Source organism: Ursus americanus, chromosome 12 (genome assembly GCF_024610735.1).
Source record: "Ursus americanus isolate L20-20 chromosome 12, mUrsAme1.1.p, whole genome shotgun sequence".
NCBI lineage: Eukaryota > Metazoa > Chordata > Mammalia > Carnivora > Ursidae > Ursus > Ursus americanus.
Window position 1 is genome coordinate 1,737,378 of NC_142138.1, and position 24,040 is coordinate 1,761,417.

The 24,040-nt window shown below is 42.0% G+C and overlaps 1 protein-coding gene and 1 pseudogene across 2 annotated transcripts; one reads left to right on the forward strand and one right to left on the reverse strand.

Annotated features, from left to right (window-relative positions):
* Positions 1–284: 284 nt before the first annotated feature.
* YBX1 (Y-box binding protein 1) lies at positions 285–21,491 on the forward strand. 2 transcript variants are annotated; one of them, XM_045799817.2, is made up of 8 exons: positions 286–595; positions 1,286–1,349; positions 12,514–12,547; positions 15,343–15,432; positions 15,732–16,034; positions 16,304–16,386; positions 20,088–20,353; positions 21,110–21,491. In XM_045799817.2, exons 1-7 carry the CDS (start codon positions 430–432, stop codon positions 20,320–20,322), a joined length of 975 nt encoding a protein of 324 aa, XP_045655773.1. In that variant the 5' UTR covers positions 286–429; the 3' UTR covers positions 20,323–20,353; positions 21,110–21,491. The 2 variants fall into 2 exon arrangements, with proteins under 2 accessions (XP_045655774.1, XP_045655773.1); XM_045799818.2 differs by lacking the exon at positions 15,343–15,432 and having other exon boundaries at positions 285–595.
* Positions 21,492–23,180: 1,689 nt separating this feature from the next.
* LOC123793839 (U6 spliceosomal RNA) lies at positions 23,181–23,280 on the reverse strand (annotated as a pseudogene).
* Between the last annotated feature and the right edge of the window lie 760 nt (positions 23,281–24,040).

Below are 24,040 nucleotides of genomic sequence, written 5' to 3' on the forward strand. Positions count from 1 at the left end.
GTGAAAGTCACGTTCACTCTGCCCGTCCTCTCGGGTACTCTATGGTTCTCGTGGTGACTCTACTCTAATTCTAGTTCCGGTCTCTATGGCGGCGGCGGAGGCAGGAACGGTTGTAGGTCGGCCGAATTAGCCGCCTAAGAGCCAATGAGAGTGGAGGAGTGATAAAGTATTAGCCAATAGAAGCCAGGAGTTGGGGTCAGGTGGTGAGATTGACAGCACTACTGGCCACTGAACGATGGTTGGGGCGGGTCTATCGCAGGGCTTATCCCGCCCGTCCCGCCATTCTCGCTAGTTCGATCGGTAGCGGGAGCGGAGAGCGGACCCCAGAGAGCCCTGAGCAGCCCCACCGCCGCCGCCGGCCTAGTTACCATCACACCCCGGGAGGAGCCGCAGCTGCCGCAGCCGGCCCCAGTCACCATCACCGCAACCATGAGCAGCGAGGCCGAGACCCAGCAGCCGCCCGCCGCCCCCCCCGCCGCCCCCGCCCTTAGCGCTGCCGACACCAAGCCCGGCACCACGGGCAGCGGCGCAGGGAGCGGCGGCCCGGGCGGCCTCACATCGGCGGCGCCTGCCGGCGGGGACAAGAAGGTCATCGGTGAGGACTGGACGGGGACGGGGGTGGGGCCATAGGGAAGCCTGGCGGCGGAACCGTTACCCGAAGCGGGGAGAGCCTGCGGGCGCGCGGCCGGCGGGGACCGACGCGGCCGCGCGCGGCCGCCCCTCCCCCAACCCCCTTCCCCCGCGCCCTCGCAGACGCCGGCCCGCCCCGGTCCGCGTGCCCGCCTGGCGCGCGCGCGCGCTGCCTCCCGCGCCCCCTGCGGACCCCGCGCGGCCGCGCGCCCCTCCCCCCGCGCGGCCGCGCGCCGCCGACCGCGTGTGCGGCGGGGTCCCTCCCCTCGCCGGCGGCCGCGTGCGCTCGGGCCCGCACGCCGTTGTTCCGTCCCCCCAGCCCGCTCCCTTCCGCGTGTACCCTGAGGGCGCGGCGTGCCGCCTACGCAGGCCCGAGTGGGCCGGGCGCTTCCCCTTCTCTCACGTGCTCCCCGCCCCGCAGCCGCGCCCGCCCGCCGGCTCCGCGCCCCGGGCCTGCTCGCGGGCCTCCGCCTCCCCGAGCCCACCCACGTGTGCTGGGGAGCCCGCGCGCGGCCTCGGAGGAGAAAGGCTGTCAGGTGGTCGCGGGCCGCCGCGGAGCGCCTGCGGGGCCGGGTGCCCAAGCGTGGCGGGTTTAAGAAAGGACGTCTGGTAATCGTGGGTTTTTTGTTTTTGTGTTTTTTTTTTATTCCTCCAGCAACGAAGGTTTTGGGAACAGTAAAATGGTTCAATGTAAGAAACGGATATGGTTTCATCAACAGGTGAGATGACCGCCACCGTAGTCTCCGTCCTACCTTTTGCATGCTCTGCTCGGTGGGTAGCTCTGCTGACTTGGAAGGGTGTAAGCGTGTGTAGGTTGCTGCTACTTGGTAGTGAGATTGTTTTCCTTGAAGACTGAAGGGCTCAGGAATCTAGAGATGGTCTTTGTTTTACAGCTAAATATTAATCTGAAATCAATTTGAGAGTGTTCTTAGGTACGGTGAGATTTAAAAGGCAAGTGCAGTGAGTGAGTCAACTCTTAAAAGGGCAAACTGAGAAAACGGAGATCTAGTCTAGTTCTCTTAGGCGCATTTTTAGCCTTGTCACCCTTTTATACGTTATTGAAATTGGTAGTGAAAAACGTGATATGACCCACTGATTAGTATATATACGTTATTTCTAACACGTTAACCTTTGGAGGTAACAAGATTTGGCGGTGCAAGATTTGTCATCTTGACTGTTAAGGTTATATATCGCCTTTGTTTAACGTTTCAATATGTGCTGTCTTGAATGCTTTGGATAAATTTCACATTAGGACTACAGTAGTTTTTATTTGTTTCTGTAGAGCATCTGGAGGAAATTGCCCCTTTCTCAGTTTTTATTTCTCATACTTTTTTTGTCGCCATCTTTAGGATTAGTCCTTAGAATCTTTTGTAGCAAGAGTGATGATAACGTGCAGTTTTACACACTGTACTCTTCATGGTCTCCCTTGTGAGGCGGGCATCATTTTCAAGATGGCTGCCAAGCAAGGCTGCTAGTGCAGTTGCATATGGGTGTAGAGCATGGTGTGTGCTCATAGCATTTTGGCCTCACAGGTAGGATACTGTCATCTCAGCGTTTTCTTATATTCTTACTTTAGAAGGCATTAAACAACCAGATGTTTTAAAAGAGCACCTAAGAGTAAGAAATAATATTGAATGCATGTGAAATGGACACTACTGCAAGAAACCAAGTGGACAAGATCAAGCTTAAAGACAGACCTAATTGGCTGATGAAAAACCTTTCATTACTCAACCATAAAGTGTTGTGGAAATGTTCAGAGCAAAAGAGATTGTAAGCATTTGATGGTCTGTTTTCCACGTTTGCAGTTGTGGGGAAACATTCTGTTTCTTCCAAAATTTTTGGGAATTTTCCATCTATTCTTACACTGCTTTTGTGACAGGCCAAGGCTACATTTTTCATCAGTTTTTTTGATAATGGGTTACTAGTGATGAAGGAAGGGAATGCGTGGGTGCTTATATTTTACCCCTTTTTAGTTGATCTCTGAATGTTAGCGTTTCAGTTAATATTTCCCTCTTACTCTGATTTTTCTTACTGTCCTAACCCTTAGACCAATAGGTTTCAACTTAAAGTAGGCTTATTATCCTGGAAGGTTGTTAAAAAACACAGATTGCTGGGGCGCCTGGGTGGCACAGCGGTTAAACGTCTGCCTTCGGCTCAGGGCGTGATCCCAGCGTTCTGGGATCGAGCCCCACATCGGGCTCCTCTGCTATGGGCCTGCTTCTTCCTCTCCCACTCCCCCTGCTTGTGTTCCCTCTCTTGCTGGCTGTCTCTATCTCTGTCAAATAAAATTAAAAAGAAAAAAAAAAATCTAAAAAAAAAAAAAATACAAATTGCTGAATTCTTCCTTCCCAGCCTGGATTCATTGGGTCTGGGGTACATTTTTAACAAGAATTCCAGGTGATTGTCTTGTGAGCCATACTTTGAAAAACACTGCTTTTAACCCTTTACCCAGTATAGTATAATGCTGGTGTACATGTTAGAAGAGACTGTAATTTGCAGCCTTTTCTGTGGTTAGATTGTAGTTTGTGCTTTAGAAATTGTGCCATGTGCCTTATGTTTTGCTGCATTTTGTTAAATGGACATAGGTTATGATTTTTTAAGTGAACAGTTGGTAATCCAAGATAAAAGAGTCGTATATTTACATACTCTATTTTATGAGATGCCATTCCTTGAATATCTCTTTTCCAACTTGAAATCAACCCTATTGGTAGTCCTCCAGGGCAAGTTAAATGTAAATTGACTTTTGATGATCCTTCGTTGGGACTGTCCTAACCTCAGTTATTTTGTCAAGTTAACTGGTTTAAATGTGCTTTGTGTTTCTAAACTGGTTATTTCAATGATTCTAAGACTTTCAAGTCACTGTAAAATGTGACTGCAATTAAGTCCAGGAGACTTTTGCCTTGATTAAGGGAAAATGTAGGTCTTAAAAAACTATAGTCTGATAGTTTGCAATTTGGTTGGCTATGTAGGCACTTGGCTCTCGGTGGGGGTTGGGGGGGAAGCAGACACATGCTGCTTCTGTAGAAAGAGGATGTAGTGTTTGAGATGATTGCTGTGACTATAATTTTAACCTTGGAGTTCTGTGAATTATATTCTGGTTCTTAAGATTTTTGTAATGAAAATAGGGGATAATTTTTGTGTAAATTTTGATTTTAAAGAAACATTTTCATTGTAAATATTTTGATCTAAATTACTACCTGTGAAAATAATGTTACAGCCTTATCAAAATTATTTTTTAAAGGGTTTTCTTTCGGTGGTTTTCTTGGGTAAAAGGTCCTGAATAAGAGCATAGACCTTTAGAACATCAAACATTTTGGCTGTTTTTTGTTAGGCTACAGAATCTCGGAATTCTGAGAAATTCATGGTTAGTCCTTGGGTATGCTGTGTCTTGAAAACAGTAATTGGATTACGTGACTGGAGGGGTTTATTCCCCCCTCCCATTTCAGTTTATTATGAAAAGCTTCACTCAGAACTGTTGAAGAGGTCATTAGAAGGATGCCACAGGGGTCAGTGGTTTCAGGGCTTTGTTCTCTGCTTTTTTAAATCTGGAAATCCAATTTTGTCTTTGCTTCCAGCTGTTGAAGATTAATCCATACTCATCAAATTCATGAAAAGTTGGCATGAATCAGTAACAATTTTAACGGTTTTTCATTGGGACATGCGTCTTTTCATAGTGACCACAATCGGAATACTTCTCTGTTCTCAAGAGTACTTAAAAATGCTTAATCAATCATTCTAGGGTTTTGGGGTGGGCAAGGAATTTGGAGCAAAGAGAATCCAATAGGGCAGAGGACATAAACTGGTGATCTACTAGCTGGATCTACCCCCAGATACTTTGGAAAACAGTGTCTTAAAAAGAATTGGAATGAATTGCCGATACTTAAAATTGAGGTAATCTCCCAAATATTCAGATTGCCATCTTTTTAAGATCTGAATTTTAGCTTTGGGACCTGAAGTCCCATGTAAATAAAATCAGCTGGCCACAAGTATTATTGCCACCTTTAAATGGGGCATACATTCTCTTTGTTTACCACAATATGTCATGTTTGGTTTTCTCCTGTTGTTGACTTCCCTTCCTGCCCGGCCTCTGTGCTTTGAGTTTATTACCTATGGTCTAGGAGCAGGTATAATATACTAAGCCAAGGAAGGGTTTAGCTATCTTTCTTCAGGAAAAAGACTTGGTTGTGGCTCTCAGGCTTAGTCTCTCTTTTGGGGATTCCCTGTGTATGTAACTGATGAAGGTGACTTCCTTCACACAGTGGTGACACATAAAAAAGGTAGCTAATGTTTCCCAAGCACTTACACCAGGCATTATTGTAAATGCTTTACATGAACTAAGCCATTTAATCCTCTGAATCTTTAAGGTGTCAGTACAATTCTCAGGCACCGAGAAGTTGAGTAAATTGCCTTGGGAAGCATAGTAAGTGGCAGAGCTAGGGTTTGAACTCCCATTTTCTTTCTTTTTTCTTTTTTTTTTTTTTTTAAGATTTTATTCATTTATTTGACAGAGATAGAGACAGCCAGCGAGAGAGGGAACACGAGCAGGGGGAGTGGGAGAGGAAGAAGCAGGCTCCCAGCGGAGGAGCCCGACGTGGGGCTTGATCCCAGAACACCGGGATCACGCCCTGAGCCGAAGGCAGACACCTAACCGCTGTGCCACCCAGGCGCCTGAACTCCCATTTTCTGCCTTTGGAGTTTGTTCACTAGCTGCTGTTGCACTGTCCCTGAAAATAGGCCCCGGTCCTCTTCAATTTGGTTAATGTCCACAGTTGCAGCTAGTTTCTTAGGGTGGCTATTCTTAGCCATCAAAAGACTTCTCTAAATGATACCAAGCAGTCACTGGAGCTCCTGTGTGCTGACTTATTAGTTCCCCAGATTTGAAAAACTTTGCTTTTTGCACTGCTTATTACGTGTAGTGAGGTAGTGCTGTAATAGTTTAGTGTGCAGATCGGGTTTACAAATTAAAAGGACTCGCTAATACTGGGATGCAATTGAGGGGTTAAGGGAGAGAGCTTTTGACCCTTATTTGTGAATCTTTTCATTCTGTTTTTGTATGACTTACAGGCTAGGAATGGGTTTTCTTTTTAAGGGTTGTTTAAATAAGAATATGTGACAGACATGGCCTAAAGTATTTACTCCCTGGTTCTTAGTTTTAAAAATGTGTAGTTCTGTGGGAGAGTGACTGCCAAGTCTCTTGGACTATTAAAATCAGACTGAAATTGATCACAAGCGGTAAGGTTATCTCTAAATCATAGAAGGCATGGATAGTTTATAACATAATTGACTAAATGCTGTGGCACTAGGGAAGACTTGGTGGTGTGCTATTAAGGAAGGATGAGTGGGTGGAAGCAAAAAAAAAAAAAAAGATACCTAAGTAGTCGCCAAGTCATGGTGTATCATTGGCAGTCTTCAGAAAGCACTGTTACTGGTTGTTGGTGTGGGTAGGGGGTGTTTTTGTTTTGATTTCAGAACTGAGGCTCTTCAGACAATGACTTCTATACAAGGCACTTTAGGATTAATTTGCATGCTGGTTGTGTTAGCTACTGATCTTAAGTTGGCCAGAATTCATCCTTGTTCACCAAGTCACTGATATGTAAAAGCTTTTCATCTTGAAATCCAGAGTAGAGAACTAGCTTATTTACCTTCTGTTTTCCAAGTATTGGGGCTGTTACTGAGTTTTTCACCCTTCAGTCTTAGCCCTTGGAAAACATCTACAATCCAGCTCACTGAGGCAGAATGATAGAAAATAATGTGGAAAATGGTGTGCCTCCTGGCCGTAAGAAGTGTTTAATAGAAAACAAGTAAAAAGATAAGTAGGGTTTATTATCTTATGGTCATCTGCAGAACTTGGATGTTGATGTCTGGATGCTTTGGGTTATGGAGAATAAATGGATGCTAAATCCTAGACGTTTTTATGACTAGAATTAATAATTTGTGCAGTTGGGCCATTTAAGCTGTTAAAAGGGCTTGGCGTGGTAATCTGCAACAAGATAATAGGATAAGAGCATTTAGTTATCGATAGATGAGCTTATATGTTAGGTTTCATTTAAGGCAATGCTGTGGTTTGGGGGGGAAATGTTTCCTAAAATTTTAGGAGATTTTGAGACACTTTTTAATCTGGATAGATTTAGTAGTGTTGGAGTTTAGTGCTGGCTCCATGTTTTTACCATTGTGCTACATTAGAAGTTTTTAAGAGACTTCTATGTGTAAATCCCAGCAGGATTTCTTTTTTTCTTTAGCATTTTCCAAACTTAAAACTGTAACCCCTTTTTTCCTTCAACCTCTCGCTATCTGTGATTCTTTTTTCCTTGAAATCCATACTGTGTCCTCATTTGCTGAATAAGGACAATACTACTAGTTAGGTGAGAAAACCTGAGAGGTGGGGTTTTTCTGAAAATTTTTCCATATAAATAATGCCCTTAGTAAGAGCAAGAGCTGGAGTAGTCGAGTACAGCAGAAAGTGTGTGCCTGAGTGCGGGAGAACAGGAGCACTGTGCTGTGTGGCAGGACGCTGTTGGAATATTGTAGGCCTGTGCCGTCCAGTACAGTAGCCATTAGACTTGTATGGAAACGTGGTTCTTGCAGCTGAGAAACTGAATTTTTTTTAACTTGAATTTTAAAACTGATACCCAGTTTAGTGTTTGTTTTGAACCACTTTCTTAGGAACAGCTTGCGTTTGTGAACCTACTTTTCAGAAGTGTAAAATAGAGAGCAGATTATGAAGGCTTAGTATGAAAAAAGAAATGTAAAATACTTCAGTTTTTTATATTGATTTGTACATGTTTAAATGGTAAAACTAATTTTACGTGCTTTTACTTTTTTCATTGTGGCTACTGGAAAATAAGCGTAGATACAGATTTCCCCATGCTGTCCAAAAGTAGCGCACTCCTATGGAACCTCTCGTGAAAGTGAAGTGGTATGAAGTGAACTTTCAGATAACAGGGCAAACCTGTATCGAGCTTGCATTTTATCTCTTTTGGGCGGCAGTATGGATGAGCTTGGGTTTGATTATAGTGTGGTCTTTAGGAAAGTGTTGTTTCATCCGCATTGTCCAAATAAGGCGATTTGCCCCAGATCACGTAGTTTAGTAACGAAGATAGCCGGGATTCTACCCTTGGCTCCAGTGGTTCTAGTAAGGAAAGCTAAAGCATTGCGCTATGGGTATATTGCCTGCTCTTCTTTGCTCTTTCTCCTCTCTGATCAGTAGGACTTAACATAACTATAATATGCGGAAGACAGTATTTGGTATTCGAGCCGCTGCACTGGATCAGAGGTGGTGGCCTTCTGGTTGAAATACTTGAGGATAGGTCGTCTTATTTTTATTACTGGTGCTTAGCACAGTGCTAAGGCAGCTAGCTAGCTGCTTTTTAAGATTTGTTTATTTTGGGGGTGAGGGGAGGGGGGCAGGGAGACAGGAGAGAGAATCTTAAGCAGACTCTATGCTGAGCACAGAGCCCTACATGGGACTGGATCTCATGGCCGTGAGATCACAACCTGAGCTGAAACCAAGAGTTGGACACATAACCAACTGTGCCACCCAGGCACCCCTAGCTAGCTAGTTAGTTACTTACTATACTAGTCTGCCCTGTCCGTAGTTTTCCACCCTCAGTAAAGTTAGAAGTATGTCTCGGTTCTCAGCATATACCACAAAAGGTAAGGTGCAGTACTAGGGATGTCTCTGTTTTTCCTTACTACATTAATAATAGCTAAAGGATGGTGTTTTGTTTTGTTTTTAAGATTTTATATATTTGAGAGAGCATGAGTAGGGAGGAGGGCCTAAGGGAAAAGGAGAAGCAGACTCCCCACTGGGCAGGAAGGACCACTTGGGACTCATTCCCAGGACCCTGGGATCATGACCTGAACTGAAGGCAGACACTTAACCGACTGAGCCACCCAGGTGCCCTGGTCAGCTTATTTTAATTGGTGCTTTTCCCTCTCCAGTGACCTCTCTAGTAGCCATGAGCTTGCTTTTTTCTCCAGTATTACGATAAATAGGGGTCAACAAACTACCACTAAACGGTTGTTTTTATGATGGCTTGTGAGCCCAAAATGGTTTTTACACTGGGGGAGGAGATACAGAGCAGAACCTTGGTCTGATTAAATGGAATAGTTCTGTAACGCAGGCGAGGATGTAGGGGTGCTTGTTACTTGTCCTCCAGGAAGCAGAGACACCAAATTGCTGTAAGCTGCCTCTAGAGCTGAAAATGTAAAGATTTCCAGACTGGTGCTTTTTGAGTTCTTAACATAGTAGAGATCAGGGCCTGTGGAGTCAGATTCTACCACTGAGCAGATGCACATACTTCATTTTCCTGATTTGTAGAGTGGGGGGTTAATGATAGATAGTGTCTGCCTCACCATCGTGAGGATCGAATGGTGTGTATAGTAAAAGCATTTGGGACAATATCTGGAACTTTCATCCTCAGTAAGGTAAGCTGTGGTATCTGATTTTTCCCATTTTGCAGATGAGACAGCTTTTCAAGGTTGCACAGCTGTTATTAGTGGAATGAGGACTAAAAATTGGGTTTCCTTTTAGCACTACCTTGAATTTCTGCGTAGTCACTTAAGTTGTAACTAGATTTAATGCATCCAGACTATAGAGTTCTATTTTGGCTAAAACTGGATTTTTTTTTTTTTTTTTTTTGAGCTGTCAAAATTTTTCCTAAAATCCAGGTATGCTTTGGCCATAATTCCCTAATAGGCTGGTTTGTTGTCAACAGAGTAAATGAATGCCATTGTCCAGCACATCATTAATGAGCCCTTTATGGGTTTCCATATATCTTTGTATCCACAAAACATCTCCTTGAGCTGTCTTTCAGGGGATGCATTCTGTGTATTGCCTACCTTGTACTGTTTTTAAGAAGATTGTTCTGGGGGCGCCTGGGTGGCTCAGTCAGTTGGGCATCTGCCTTGGGTTCAGGTTGTGATCCCAGGGTCCTGGGATTGAGCCCCACATCAGGCTCCCTGTCTGCTTCCCCCCACCCCGCTTGTGGTCCCTCCCTCTCTCTCAAGTAAAAATCTTTTTTTTTTTTAATTTTATTTTAATAATTTTTTATTATGTTATCTTAGTCACCATACAGTATATCCTTAGTTTTTGATGTTAGTGTTCCATCATTCATTATTTGCATATAACACCCAGTGCACCATGCAATACGTGCCCTCCTTAATACCCATCACAGGCCTATCCCAGTCCCCCACCCCTCTCCCATCTGAAGCCCTCAGTTTGTTTCCCAGAGTCCATAGTCTCTCATGGTTCATTCCCCCTTCTGTTTACCCCCCCCTTCATTCTTCCCTTCCTTCTCCTACCAATCTTCCTGCTATTTCTTATGTTCCATAAATGAGTGAAACCATATGATAATTGTCTTTCTCTGCTTGATCAGATAAGTAAAAAATCTTAAAAAAAAAAAGATTGTTCTAAATATTAGATGAGTAGTTGGTAGATTTTCTAATTCCTTTTACAACCTTGAAGTAAAATTTGTAAATAAGTACTTGTGTTTCCTTTTATTGTAGTATGTAGTGTATTTTATGTGTACATAGGTATTTGCAGCTATATCAGAAGGTATGAATAATGCTACCACAAAGACCAACAGATAAAAGAAATGATGTGTCGGCTACACGGATACACAGTGGCATTACCAATAAATGAAAATTTCTCTCCATAGAAGTTGCATTTTTAGTAAATGTAATGCATATTAAAACTTAAAACATCAGATTCAAAACTCAAGTTATAATAAATGTACTTACATGAAAGTTGACTAGGATACCAAATAATTCTTCACCTAGTCCTCCAGCAAGCTTGACATCCTTCACCCCAATTATGGCAAATAGTACCCATCTTTGGAACAACTTTAAATGGCATATGGTGGGTGGTCGGCACTGCCCCTGTTAAGGGTTCCTGTTCTAGACTTTGCCCACCTTTCCTACTCTACCAGATTTTTGTTTCACTTTTCCTTGGGGCCCCAGGGTTTGGAATTCAATCCCAGTGTTGAAGATGAGAACTTTAATAGTGATGGCTATGGAACTTTGCGGGATGCCTGTAGACCTGTTTGACAGGTAGGCATCATGGCAACCATTGATTCCCTAGGTTTCCTAATATTTAACTAGCTGTAAAAGTCAGTTTTTAACCAGTTGCCTTGAGTAGCTTTTGCAGTATTCTGGGTGTTTGTAGATTTTTCTTTTAAAGATTTAAAATTCTGTTCCCATAAATGACCTGTCCTCATGTTACGATGACCCAGGCTGTGTGGGTTCTTTGGCGCATTTGCTGCTCCACAGTTCCACAAGGAGCCAACAGTCGGTATGCCGGACAGTCTCGTTCATTGCAACCTTGGTTCCTTTTGTCATTAAAAACAGTAGAACTCTCATTGAGCCCATTCTCTCTCTGACCTGCTCGACAAAGTGAAGAGGTTGGGGGAGGTCAGTAAAGGTCTGTGGTTTTTGCTTGTATGGTAGCATCATCTTAACCCTAGGGTCCTAGCTACAGTAAGCTTATTCTCCCATTTTTACCTCAAGAAAGAGGTCCTCCAATACATTTCCTCACACATAGCCCCTTTTAGTTTAGGCTTCCATCAGTCCTGGTCTGGGCTTCTAGAGTAGTTTTTAGAACTAACTGGACTCCTCTTGTATTTGAAATTTCCCTGATAGCCACTAAATTTTAACGTCTGATGATGTTATCATGCCTGTTCACCTACTCCGAAGCCTTTGGTGCCGCCTCTGCCTACAGGATCGTTTAGCCCCTGTTCTTTACCCTCCCCCACCCACAGCCGTATTCCTCGTGCTCTAGCCAGTCGAACTTTGCTTCCCTTGAATTTGCTAGTTGTTGCTTTACCCATGTCCATGACCTCTTTTCTGTCTCTGGAACGTCTTTCTCATTTTCCAATAAACTTACTTTAAGACTTAAAGGCCCATGTTTCCTCCTTTAACGCTACTTTTAAGTCGTAAAGCAGATACTTCAACCGTATTTCTTTAGCACAGTTTGACTAGACGTTTAATGACTGCTGTAAAATGGTGTCTGATATGAAGTGAGGGGTTGTGTGTGCTAGTAGGAAGCTCGTTCATATCTTCGCCTCCCTAGTTCTCCAGTACGATGCTTGTTGCCACATGAATGATGTGGGTATTGACAGTGTCCGTGTTTGTACTTCATTGTGGTTTTTTTTCTTTCAAGAGCCGTTTTAGAGTCATGACAAAATTGAGCAGAAAATAGTTTCCATGTACTCTGTGCCGATACATGCAACCTCCCTAACATGGTCATACCCAGCATGACCTCTCCCACTTACAGCACCAAAGTAAGGGCATTTGTTAAAATCGGGCAGCTTATTACATTGACACATCCTTATCACATCACCCAAAGCCCATGGTTTACACTGGGACTCAACTCCTGGTGTTGTACATTCAGTGAAGGTTTTTTTTAGGGGTCATCTTCTCTGACCTCAAGGAGAGTTGAGAATTGGAAATGGTGAGGAAGAAATGAGAAAGAAGGATGCTTGGTAATTGAATGAGATATTTATGGTCTACTTTTAAAATGAGTAACAAGGCTCTAGGAGTAAGAGTGGTGTATACTGGAAAGTTGTTAATGTTTGGTAGGGTAATAAGGAGTGGTAGTTGCTAGTCACTTAAACCCTCTTAATGGCTTAGTAGGTCACAGACTTTTTTAAAGTCCTCCTTCAGGTAGTGAGGTTACAACTGTTGCCAACTGCTTAGTTTCAAAAAAAATGGAACAAAAACTGTGTTTCTGCTTTAAATTTCCTGGTGGCTGGTTGGCAGCCAGAAAGTCTCTAACAGTAGGAAAAATAGAGGGGAAATCCACAAAGAACAGCGCTTATTCTTAACCTTTGGCAGCATGAAACATATTCCATTTACTGACTTGTTCAACTTGGTTCTGTCTTGCAGGAATGACACCAAGGAAGATGTATTTGTACACCAGGTGAGTGCTTGTGTAAAGGTTTACAGTCCTAGTTTTAAGGGTTGTGAGGAGAAAGAAAGCTGGATGTTTTCTCAACAGTTGTTCCTTGCAAAAAGGTTATTATATCCAACCACCAAACAATTTAGTTCCCACAGGAAGAGTGGGAACATGCTTAAATGTATACATTGAAACATATTGGCAGTTTACTTAATTAACATAGGTGTTTCAAATGGGTATTTTGTTAATAGCTATAGGTTTTTTAAATGAAGAAATGTGCTCAACTCATACTAAATTTTGAAACCCGATTTCAGAGGAAGAAGAAATTCCATTAACCTAAACTTGAACCAGTGTTACTATAAGTACACAGAAATTTTGGTGGGGTGTTTCACACACTGTCAGGATTTACCTCTATGTTAGGACAATTCACAGTAATCATGGGGGAAATAGGACTAAGCTGCAAAACCATATAAATTTGAAGTGAACACTAGAACACCACCAAAGTTATCCTAGGTCCTTCTGTTTATGCTAAAGCACTTTGAATGGGAATTACCTTTGAGAATTTTGGTTGGCTTGGAACATTTATAAATCCTTACTAGTTTAGGGTTAAGTGAAAAGGCAGTGTGACAAAGTTGGTAATTACTCATTAAATAATTTTTAAATTGGTATCTGTTTTAAGAGGAAAAAACTAACATGGGATTAGGTGCCATATGCTGAGCTTTCACAAGTAGATTTAAGAAAAATATTTTGGGAAGTGAGCATTAAGCATTACTTGCCACTGCCAAGTAAACACGAATATCTCAAACTTAAGTATCTCATGGGCTTCCTTATCCTCACAGGTGTGCATTGGATAGGAAGAACACAGTTGTGTTTGTGTAGCTGTGTGCACTGCAGTTGTTTCACCAAGACTGTAGAAGTATTGTTATCTTATGTTGAAAATCACTCTAAGAACTTTTTAACCACTTTTTTGTACTTTTTATCCAGACGTCCAAAGATACAGTTTTCACACTCACACTGTTATTCAGGCAGGTGTGAGCTTGGACGGCAGCATACTCTTCTTAGGAAGGGCTGTCTGAGGTTGGTCCTTTGTCGCTTTCTGAGGTGTCCTACACAGACAGCATTCAGTGGCAATCAAGGGAGCCAGATCAATTTCTAGTATGTCCAAAACCTTATCAGAAAATCTCAGAGTCAGATATAGAAGTATGGAAACATTTGAATTCTAAACGCATGGGCACCTGGCTGGCTCAGTAGGAAGAGTGTGTGAGACTCTTGATCTTGGGATCATGGGTTTAAAGCCCCGTGTTGGGTGCATAGATTACCTTTTTTTTTTTTTAATGAACTTTAAAAAATAAATCCTAAATGTAAATATAGGACTGCTCAATGTTATTTTTAAAACAAATGTTTTATAAAATTGAATGCCAACTCCTTTGTGTTCCTTACTTCTGCATGTTCAAAGGAATGCACATTTAGGAACAGGAGACAGCAAGGCTGGTCAGTCTAGTTACTTGTCAGCAGCACAGAAGGGTTTGGGGAGATTGGGGTGTTCTGAAGATGCTGACTGAAATAAGTTTTGAGATTGTAATTATCCATACTTCTGCTATCCCCTATGACTGCAGGTAATTGAGAGTTGGCTATATATGGAAGGTATGAAAACTTTGTGAGAGTTTAGATGACAGATGAGATCAATTATTTGGCTGAACGCATGTCACCCACTTGGTACTGACCCACAGGTGTCACCAATATGCTTTCCTCTTTATTTTGGAAGTGGTTCAACATTTAGTTGTTTCTTGGGACTTTGGATGCTCAGGTCTTAGTGTATCAAGGAGACTGCAGTTCTGGGCAACTTAGCTTAATTGGCTTCAGCTTTGTTGGTTGTCCTGCCTCCTATGGAATGGAAATGCATGAGTGATCCTGTAATGGATACCGCTGTGATGTAGAATGAACATGGTATTTGGAGTCCCAAGACCTGGATTTAGAAAAGTCCGTACTGTGCCACTTGAGCTGTGTGACCTTGGGCAAGTCACCTAACTTTTAAAAGCCTGTTTGTAAAAAAGGAGTAATAATACCTCATGTCATTTGTCGTAATGAGATTGACAAGTTAATGCATGGGAGAACTTTACTGTATTACACTCAAAACGTGAGGTGTTATTCTTCCCCTTTTACTTAGTGGTAGCAGTCTAGAGAACAAGTAACAATGTGAGATTTATTGTATTCTGAGGAGGTAATGACCTACTATCCCATGTGGTCAGATAATGTTAAGAGTGGCGCACGGTCAATACATGTGAATTGCATTTCCATTGAAGTATTACCATGGACCAGTTGGAAGGGATTTTGGTTGACATTTGTAACTGAGTTTGATATGGTTAACACAGGGACAAAGTTGGTTTGGTCAACTTTGAAGCATGCAAAACTAAACTCGCCTGTCATCTAAACTGGCCCTGTGTGGGGCTAGCTTCTACTATTAAGTGCAGTCTTTGGGGGATAGATGGATATCCTCATTTTGTTAAAGCTACATATGATGCTTTTTTGCAAAAGGCATTTTTAAAAAATACATATTGTTGTGTCTTGAGTGTTAAATTATTTGTTTTAGTTTGGAAAATAGTGGTAAAATGCTGGGGCCTTGTAAGATTAGAGCATTTCGGTTGAGGTTGGGGGTAGCATTGGTCCCTGTTTTCCTAAACTTATTGACAGTTTGGTGTTATTTAAAGCTAATTTTAAGTGTATATCCAAGCTAAAATGATATTGACTCTGGTACATTTTGAATGAAAAAGCACATTATTCTCCCCTGTTAATCTATTTTTGGAATGTGATATTACTAGACTGCCATAAAGAAGAATAACCCCAGGAAGTACCTTCGCAGTGTAGGAGATGGAGAGACTGTGGAGTTTGATGTTGTTGAAGGAGAAAAGGTGAGGATGCTTTTTGTGTCAAGGTTTGACTTCAGTATGGAAATGTTTTGGAGATCTCATCCGTTAGGATGGTGGCTCTAATGTGGATGGATGGGTCAGGTGACCACATGAACACAGGCGCATCAAGCCTAATGTGCTGGCTGCAGTTAGAGGGCAATCTCTTCAGAACAGTGAGGAACTGATTCTTAATCATTTCTATGCACCCCTGGCCACAGAGACCCTTTTTTATCTGTTTCGTGAAAATTTTGTGAAGTGTACTTAATTCTGTTGTCACTGTCAATATATGATGGCTTTTGTAGGGTGCGGAGGCAGCAAATGTGACAGGCCCTGGTGGAGTTCCAGTGCAAGGCAGTAAATACGCAGCAGACCGTAACCATTATAGACGCTATCCACGTCGCAGGGGTCCTCCACGCAATTACCAGCAGAATTACCAGAATAGTGAGAGTGGGGAAAAGAACGAGGGATCGGAAAGTGCTCCCGAAGGCCAGGCCCAACAGCGCCGGCCCTACCGCAGGCGACGGTTCCCACCTTACTACATGCGGAGACCCTATGGGCGTCGACCACAGTATTCCAACCCTCCCGTGCAGGGAGAAGTGATGGAAGTAAGTTCACCAAAAAGTAAAAGAATCAACAGTATGCGATAACTTTAAATAGGACTGCATTTTAAGCATTTTCTGGGTGTCTTCCCATGTATTGGAGCAATTAATCTTAATGGGAAGCATTTGTTTTTTATTTCTAAAAGATTAATTTATAGTGTAATAATAGTTGCTTGCTTGATTGATTGATTTTTAACTCCTGTGTGCAGACTTTGGCTTTGTCTGATTGGGTTTTTACTCTGTTACTGATTCAGTCAGCTTGGTTTTCTTTTCAGGGTGCTGACAACCAGGGTGCAGGAGAACAAGGTAGACCAGTGAGACAGAATGTGTATCGGGGTTATAGACCACGATTCCGCAGGTATGGTTTGTATTAAATTTCTCGAGCACATGCTAGGACTCAGCAGCATCATGCTTCTCCTGCAGCCTTTTGGAGTCATTTTATTTATTAACACTTAACATTTTCTTTCGTCAGATGCCAAAGAGGTGAACCCGAATTGAGTTATCTTTGAGAATGTGTTCTTTGCTGGCACTGGTTAAAAACAGCTTGTATAGATGAGGTCTACTTAACAGTTGTGGGTTCTGTCCTCCCCCCCCCCCATGAGGTTATGGAATTTCAGTTTTTCTGTCCTTGAACAGGTAAGAGAATAGTGTACATGTTTAAGACCTGCTTCATCGGGAGGGAGAAAGGTAAAGGTAAGCATTGCCCTTAAAGCATTAGCAGTATGTGAACTGTACCTTAATCATAAATGAAGAATCTATGGTGTCACCTCTGAGATGGCATAATTTTCCATTAATCACGTCTCAATTTAGGGATTTTTTTAATCACCCCTAAGTTGCAAAATGAAATCACTCCGGTAAAGTATGGTGAAGAGTTCCATGAGCCAGATGTGTTTAGTATATAAATGTGTGGTATATTTGAGGCAGTATACCCAGTCTGTCCCACAGTGGTTGGACAGAATGGTGTAATAGCTATTTTTTTAAGGGTCTTTTTATATTAAAGTGTTGAGTCTCCAGATGTGATTCCTAAAACTGTTAAGTTGTATACTTAAGGCAATACAGTGTGTAATAACTTTTAACTAATCACTTATGTAAGAGCTTTAACTCTGCGTTTCCAATTAAGTTGTAAGAAATTCCTTACTGTAGAAGTATCCAAAATGCAATATAAAAGTCTTCAAGATACATTGTGACTCTATGAGAGAGGTTTCTGGACACACACACCCATGTTTAAAATACTTAAAGGAAGATGGAGCAGTGAAACTTTAGGAACTAGCTGAGATTACACTATACATCAGTATATATGCATTGAGAGTTTTGTCATAGCCAGTGTCTATATTTTATTCTTTTCTCATTTCCACTGATGGTGTGTTGTGTCCTGAGTTTTTATTTCATGAAAATGGCCTGGAGTTCCAGCCCTGGTCCATTAAAATCTCCACCAGGAGATTGTGTTGCCATGTGCTGGATGTTGGAGATCATTGGGTTTTCTGTGTTGAGTGGGGGAGATGAGTTTTGATGCTGACGGATGAGCTTTGTTGATCCCGAACTGAAGTATTGTTCAAACTAGTTTGAAACCTAGACAAAGATAACTCGTTGAAACATTCCAAATAATACAACAATATCATTTTTTATAGTGATTGGTGTTTTTAAAATTGGTCCAAAATAGGCTATCATGGCAGTCTATACATTATATCCATGGGTGCCAACAGCAGAAAATTTGGTTTACCTTTTTGTTAAACTATAAGGCTGATTAAATGTTTTGTCTAGCTTCATTGGTGTCTTTAACAAATAGCACGTGAATTTTTGTTAAGTGCTTCAGTTTTGTTGTTTGTCTTTTAAGTTAGACGTAATAGTCTCATTTGAATGGATAGGTTGACAGTGCTAGATACAAAGCATAAGGGAGGAATGGTGTTAAAAGTATTTTTGTTTGAGAAACAGCATATTTGTAGGCTGAAAATGGTAGCAGAAGACAGTTGGCAGAGGGGCGCCTGGGTGGCTCAGTCATTAAGCGTCTGCCTTCGGCTCAGGGCGTGATCCTGGTGTTCTGGGATCGAGCCCCGCATTGGGCTCTTCCGCTGGGAGCCTGCTTCTTCCTCTCCCACTCCCCCTGCTTGTGTTCCCTCTCTTGCTGGCTGTCTCTGTGTCAAATAAATAAAATCTTCAAAAAAAAAAAAAACAGTTGGCAGAAAGCAACTGCTAGAATTGTCTTCAGATAGGATAGGATTTTGTCCTTAAGTGAGTGGTGGACCTTTTGCTAAGAATCCTGGGTGTTTTGTGTGTAAGAAGCCAGAGTTTGTGGGCATTGGTGTGCTAGTGGAGTCAGAAGGGGAGGGAGAGGTAAGAGAACAGGTGTGGGGAATTTGGGACAAAGATGGGGAATGATCTCTAGAAGAGCAATAAGGGAAATCAAACAATAGAATAACGGTCACAAGGTCCACCCAGTGTGGCTGTATTTTCCAGCCATTTTTTTAGCGGCAGGCTCAGATTGAGCAGAGTTGGAATAGTCCAGCATTTGTCCATCCAAATGAAAGATCCTGGGGTTGGGATTGGTCATAATTAATGGTGGGCTTTATACTTGGGTAAGAAGGGAGAAAAATACTAAGGGAGAATAAAGTGATAGGATCACTGGATTATAAGCCCTAATGGAAGTAGAGAATGGGAGAACAAGAAGGAATTAAATTTAGGAGAATAAGAAAAAGAGTGTTGGGAGAGTGGAATGCTTAAAATCGGGAGAACCCAGGTGGAAAACAACTGGATAGGAGGTAAAGAATTTAAATGCTCAGGTTGTTTGGGGTTGTTAGGATAACTACAACAGGAAGAGGATAGTAAATGGAACATAGCCTAACGTAAGATTTGAAAAGCTTGGGAGTTTTAGAAGGTAATGGGGAAAATTGACTTAGAAGCCACAATGGTGGGGTGAAGAATTCACACTTGAAGGCTTCAGGGAAAAGCATTTATAGTCACTAGCAGAAGCAGTTCTAATCTTTTCCTTGGTGATAGAAATCTTGATACTTTCTTTGGTCCTGATATCTTTAATTTCAGGCTGTTGAACATAATACTGCTAGAATGTAAATTTGAACTTTTTTCTAAGTGTACAACTCTGGATTTTAGTATTCACAGTTAAGTAACCATTACCACTATCTCTAATTCCAGACATTTTCACTCCCCCACCCTGAGCCAGAAAAATACCCTTGTATCCATTAACAGTCACTCATTTCCCTGTACCCCAGACCCTGGCTACTACCAGTCTACTTTTTCATGGGTGAATCAGAGTCCATTGCATGGATGTCCTATTTTGTTTCTTCGTTAGTCAGCTAATGGGCACTTGGATTGTTCCCACATTTTTGTTATTGGTAATCATGAAGTGGATACTTCTTGGGTGTATAGACCTCTGAGTGGAGTTGCTGGGTCACATAGTGACTCCTTAACATTTTGAGGAATTGCCAGGCTGCTTTCCAAAGCTGCTGCACTGTTGTTATAATCCCACCAGCAATATATGAGGGTTCCAATTTTCCATATCCTCACCAACACTGGTGGTTTTCTGATCTTTTGATTAGGCCATCTTGGTATGAAGTGGTCTCTTCGTTTTGATTTGCATTTCCTTAATGACTAATGGTTGCTGTGTATTTTGATTTATAGAGAGAGAGCGTCTTTTCTTTGTTTTTGGTATCCTGCCTTTTTAGCAAGTGCTCATCTGTCTGTAAAAGATTAGTGACACTTGTTCCCAAACATGGTTACCATGAAGACCATTTAAAATGACATCAGAGTGTGTGGTGGTGTGCCACTTCTAGTCATTTCGTGATTAATTTTTTAATAGGTTATGCTGTGAGTAAAAGTTCAGTGGTCCGTTAAAACCAGTTTAAAATGCTCATCTTCTAGTTTACACTTCCAAATCTTGCAGTCATCCCCATTCAGTTTGTGAAATAGGAACCAAGTTTGTGTTTTTCATTTTTTGATAAATAGGCTAGATACGGTGTTTAGTGGACTGACCCAAGCGAGAACACTGGTGGGTGGCTTAAAGAATGAAGGTTTTGTTGTTGCAACTTTGCACAATATTCATTCCAGGGGTCCTCCTCGCCAAAGACAGCCTAGAGAGGATGGCAATGAGGAAGATAAGGAAAATCAAGGAGATGAGACCCAAGGTCAGCAGCCACCTCAACGTCGGTACCGCCGCAACTTCAATTACCGACGCAGACGCCCAGAAAACCCTAAACCACAAGATGGCAAAGAGACAAAAGCAGCCGATCCACCAGCTGAGAATTCGTCCGCTCCCGAGGCTGAGCAGGGCGGGGCTGAGTAAATGCCGGCTTACCATCTCTACCATCATCCGGGTAAGTAGGCGTAGGTGGCCTTCTGGCCTCTGAGCGGTCGTGAGTGGTGTCTGTTTCCAGGTTCATCAGGTAAGATGAGCCATTGTTATTTAGGGTGTCTTTCAGCCATGGTCCTCTTCAAATAACCTAAAATCCAGTTTGAGTAATAGCAAGTGTCAAGGCCATACTTGGCCTATCTAAATATTTCTTGAATTAGAGCCTTTTTTGTCACCTGTTCTGAATGAAATCTGTGATTTCACCAGTAAGCCGAGGAGAGTCTTGGTATAACTTCACCCTCAGAAGTATGATGATTACATTGTGTTTATTTTCACGAAGAGATGGAGTAACTTACTAGATTTAATAACCTGCATGGTAATGAGCAATGTAGTCTCTTTGGGGGAAGTGGCAGCTTTGACATTATATCATTTCTAAAGTTAAGGGATACCTTTGCATTCAGCTTTTTACTTGATACGGAGAAGCATGTAATTGTCTCTGTTTGGCTCTGGGATTGTCATTTCCAGCCAGTGATATTTTCGGGTTTTTCTCCTCTATTATTTTCTGGGTGGCAAAAGGTCATCCAGAGCCTAGCAGCAGCCGTTCTTATCACAGCATTATCCACCCATGTTGGAAATCAGTGTCTTGGAATAAAGAAATAGATTCGTGAATGCCTTCCCTACTTAGCTGATGTGGTCTGGAGCAATTTGCTGTATACTAAAAGAACATTGGAGCCAGTTGTGCAAGATAATCTTAAATTTTTTTATTTTTATTTTTTTACAGTTTAGTCATCCAACACGAAGAAATGAAGATGAAATTCCAGCAATAAGAAATGAACAAAAGATTGGAGCTGAAGACCTTAAGTGCTTGCTTTTTGCCCATTGACCAGATAAATAGAACTATCTGCATTATCTATGCAGCATGGGGTTTTTATTATTTTTACCTAAAGACGTCTCTTTTTGGTAATGACAAACGTGTTTTTTAAGAAAAAAAAAAAAGCCTGGTTTTTCTCAATACACCTTTAAAGGTTTTTAAATTGTTTCATATCTGGTCAAGTTGAGATTTTTAAGAACCTCATTTTTAATTTGTAATAAAAGTTTACAACTTGATTTTTTCAAAAAAGTCAACAAACGGCAAGCACCCGTTAATAAAGGTCTTAAATAATTGTCTTTGTGTATATTTCTGTCTTGTTTTGATTTTAGTTTGTAAGTCCTTAAGCTGGCCATAGGACCCTTAGCTTAAACCTAGCTACAAATAGATGCTACTCACTGGATTACTTGGAAATTTCCTAATAATGTGTAATTCTTAAAGTGACATACCTATGGGCTCACCCTAAACGTGAGAAAACATTTACTATGATAATTTGGCCGTGTAAGTTTTTGCTGAGAGACAGTGGTAAAGGGGAGAGGGCATGCTCTAGCGTGTACTAACTGGATTCTAATCCCTGCAAGCCACTTACTTCTGCCCTTGTGGAAGCGTCCTTCAGCGTGCTACAGAGCCTGATTGGGCTCCGTATACAGGCTCACTCCTGTGTGTGGTTCATCCGAGATGGTGACAACAAATGGAATGCCTGTAGGAAGACTTGGTAAAGAATATGGAGGAGGGTAAAAATAATTTTGTGGTCTTGACTCCCTTCTAACCTAAACCTGTTCTGGTTATTCTTGTGCGATGTGTTGCTAGACGTTCATGTGGGATCATCCTGGCCAGTTTTGGGGCCCAGGGGGAACAGTGGTGGGGATTTAGAGAACTTCCAGGAGTCTTGCAGTTCTGTGTATGTCCAGGTGGTGGTGCCCCTTTCCTGAAGAGCTCAGAATTCACAGCCGAGATTGCATTGCACTGGTGCCTTTAATTCTGAGGGACTGGTGAATGAGATGGGAAAATAAAGGTCAAGTAAGCTAGTGTCTTTCAAACTCCTCTTACGAACTTGGGGCCAATTTTTTTTTTTTGCCTTTTATGAAGGTACTCTGTGCTGGCAAGAGTACAGTGGAACAGGCTTGAATACTATTGATGGTATGTATTTTTTTACAATTGCATACCTAGGATATGCATGTATCCTAGAAATAACAGCATTGGTTAAATATCCAATACAGGTATTCCTCACTTTTCAAAAGTTTGCATTATCCCATATCACTTTCCTTTTAGGAGAGACCTACATTGTTCTTGCTAACCAAGAAATTCGAAGAGCATTTTCACTTTTATGAAAATAGCATTCGGTGTTTGTTTTGCTGCAGTGAACTATTTACAGAAGCAATGCGCTCACTGAGCAGCAAGAGTGGGGCCACCAAGCTCCTTCCCTAAGAAGTAACACTCATCAAGTTGCCGTAGTTTGGAACTGGGTAAGCATCTGTGCTCTTTTTGAATTCAAGTTAGTGTAGTATTGGTTTCAGGAGCAGAATTTAGTGATTCATCACACAGTAAATACCCAGTGCTCCCCGCCCCAGCAAGTTGCCTCCTTAATGCCTATCACCCAGTTAGCCCACCCACCCCCAGCAACCCTCAGTTTCTATATTTAAGAGTCTTAACAGTGGTTTGCCTCCCTCTCGGTTTTTCTTTCCTTTCACTTGAGTTCATCTGTTTTGTTTCTTAAATTACACATATGCAGGAAATACTTGTCTCTGATTTATTTTGCTTAGTATAATATACTCTAGTTCATCCATGTTGCAGGTGACAAGATTTCATTCTTGATCGCCAAGTAATACTCCATTGTGTGTGTGTGTGTATATACATAACACACCTTTATCCATTCATCTGGACATTTGGACTCTTTCCATAATTTGGCTTTTGATAGTGCTGGTATAAACATTAGGGTGCATGTGCCCCTTCAAATCAGGATTTTTTAATCCTTTGGATAAGTAAAATTATGGAACATTTCATGAATTTGCATATCATTGTGCAGGGGCCATGCTAATATTCACTTGTTCCAATTTTAGTATGTGTGCTGCCAAAGGAAGCGCGCTCTATCGTACATCCATTAGCAAAGATATCCCAAAGTACCAGAAGCCTTAAGAGATTATTGTTTGTTTCTGAGAACACTTAAGTCTTTCCATATAAGTTAATGGTGATTGCTGCTTCACTACGCTGTTCAGCTTACAGAGGGTTCCGTAGGAATGCGGTGCTTTCAGAGAGCAGGGGAGACCTATAGTGTTAAATGTGATTTTGCAAACCGCAGCAAGGAAGAAAATTTCTTGCAGTACAGTCTTGATGCCAGTATTGCAAACAAAACAACCTATGCATTTTTTCATGTGTTTTGTGTTGCCCAGCATTTTTATGAATGCCTTCATCATGTGTAAGGATTAGATAGCCTGAGTCTCTAAGGCAAACCAGAGAATGCATTCTTTCTGCGGCTAGGCTGCAGAGAAAGAACCTGGCCTGGCAGTCACGTGGTGCAAGCGTGAGACCTGGGAGAAGTCAGCACTTTGCTACCGGGGAGGGTGGATGCGGTGTTTTGCCAAAGCAGCAGCAGCAGGTTCCTCATCAGATCACTCCGCCTTAGTTCTTGACACTTAGCTTTGAGCCTGGTGCTCCAGCCGTAACAATTACAAGTATCTCATCCCTTTATAAAAATATGTGGCTGTAACAGGAAGCACAGGAGAGTAGTAAGAAATTAGGTACCATGTGTCAGGCATGTGGTATGTTCTATTCAAAATGAGGAACAAGGCAAGGATGCTTGTCGTGATTTCTGTTAAAAACCTTGTACTAAAGGGCCTAGGCAGT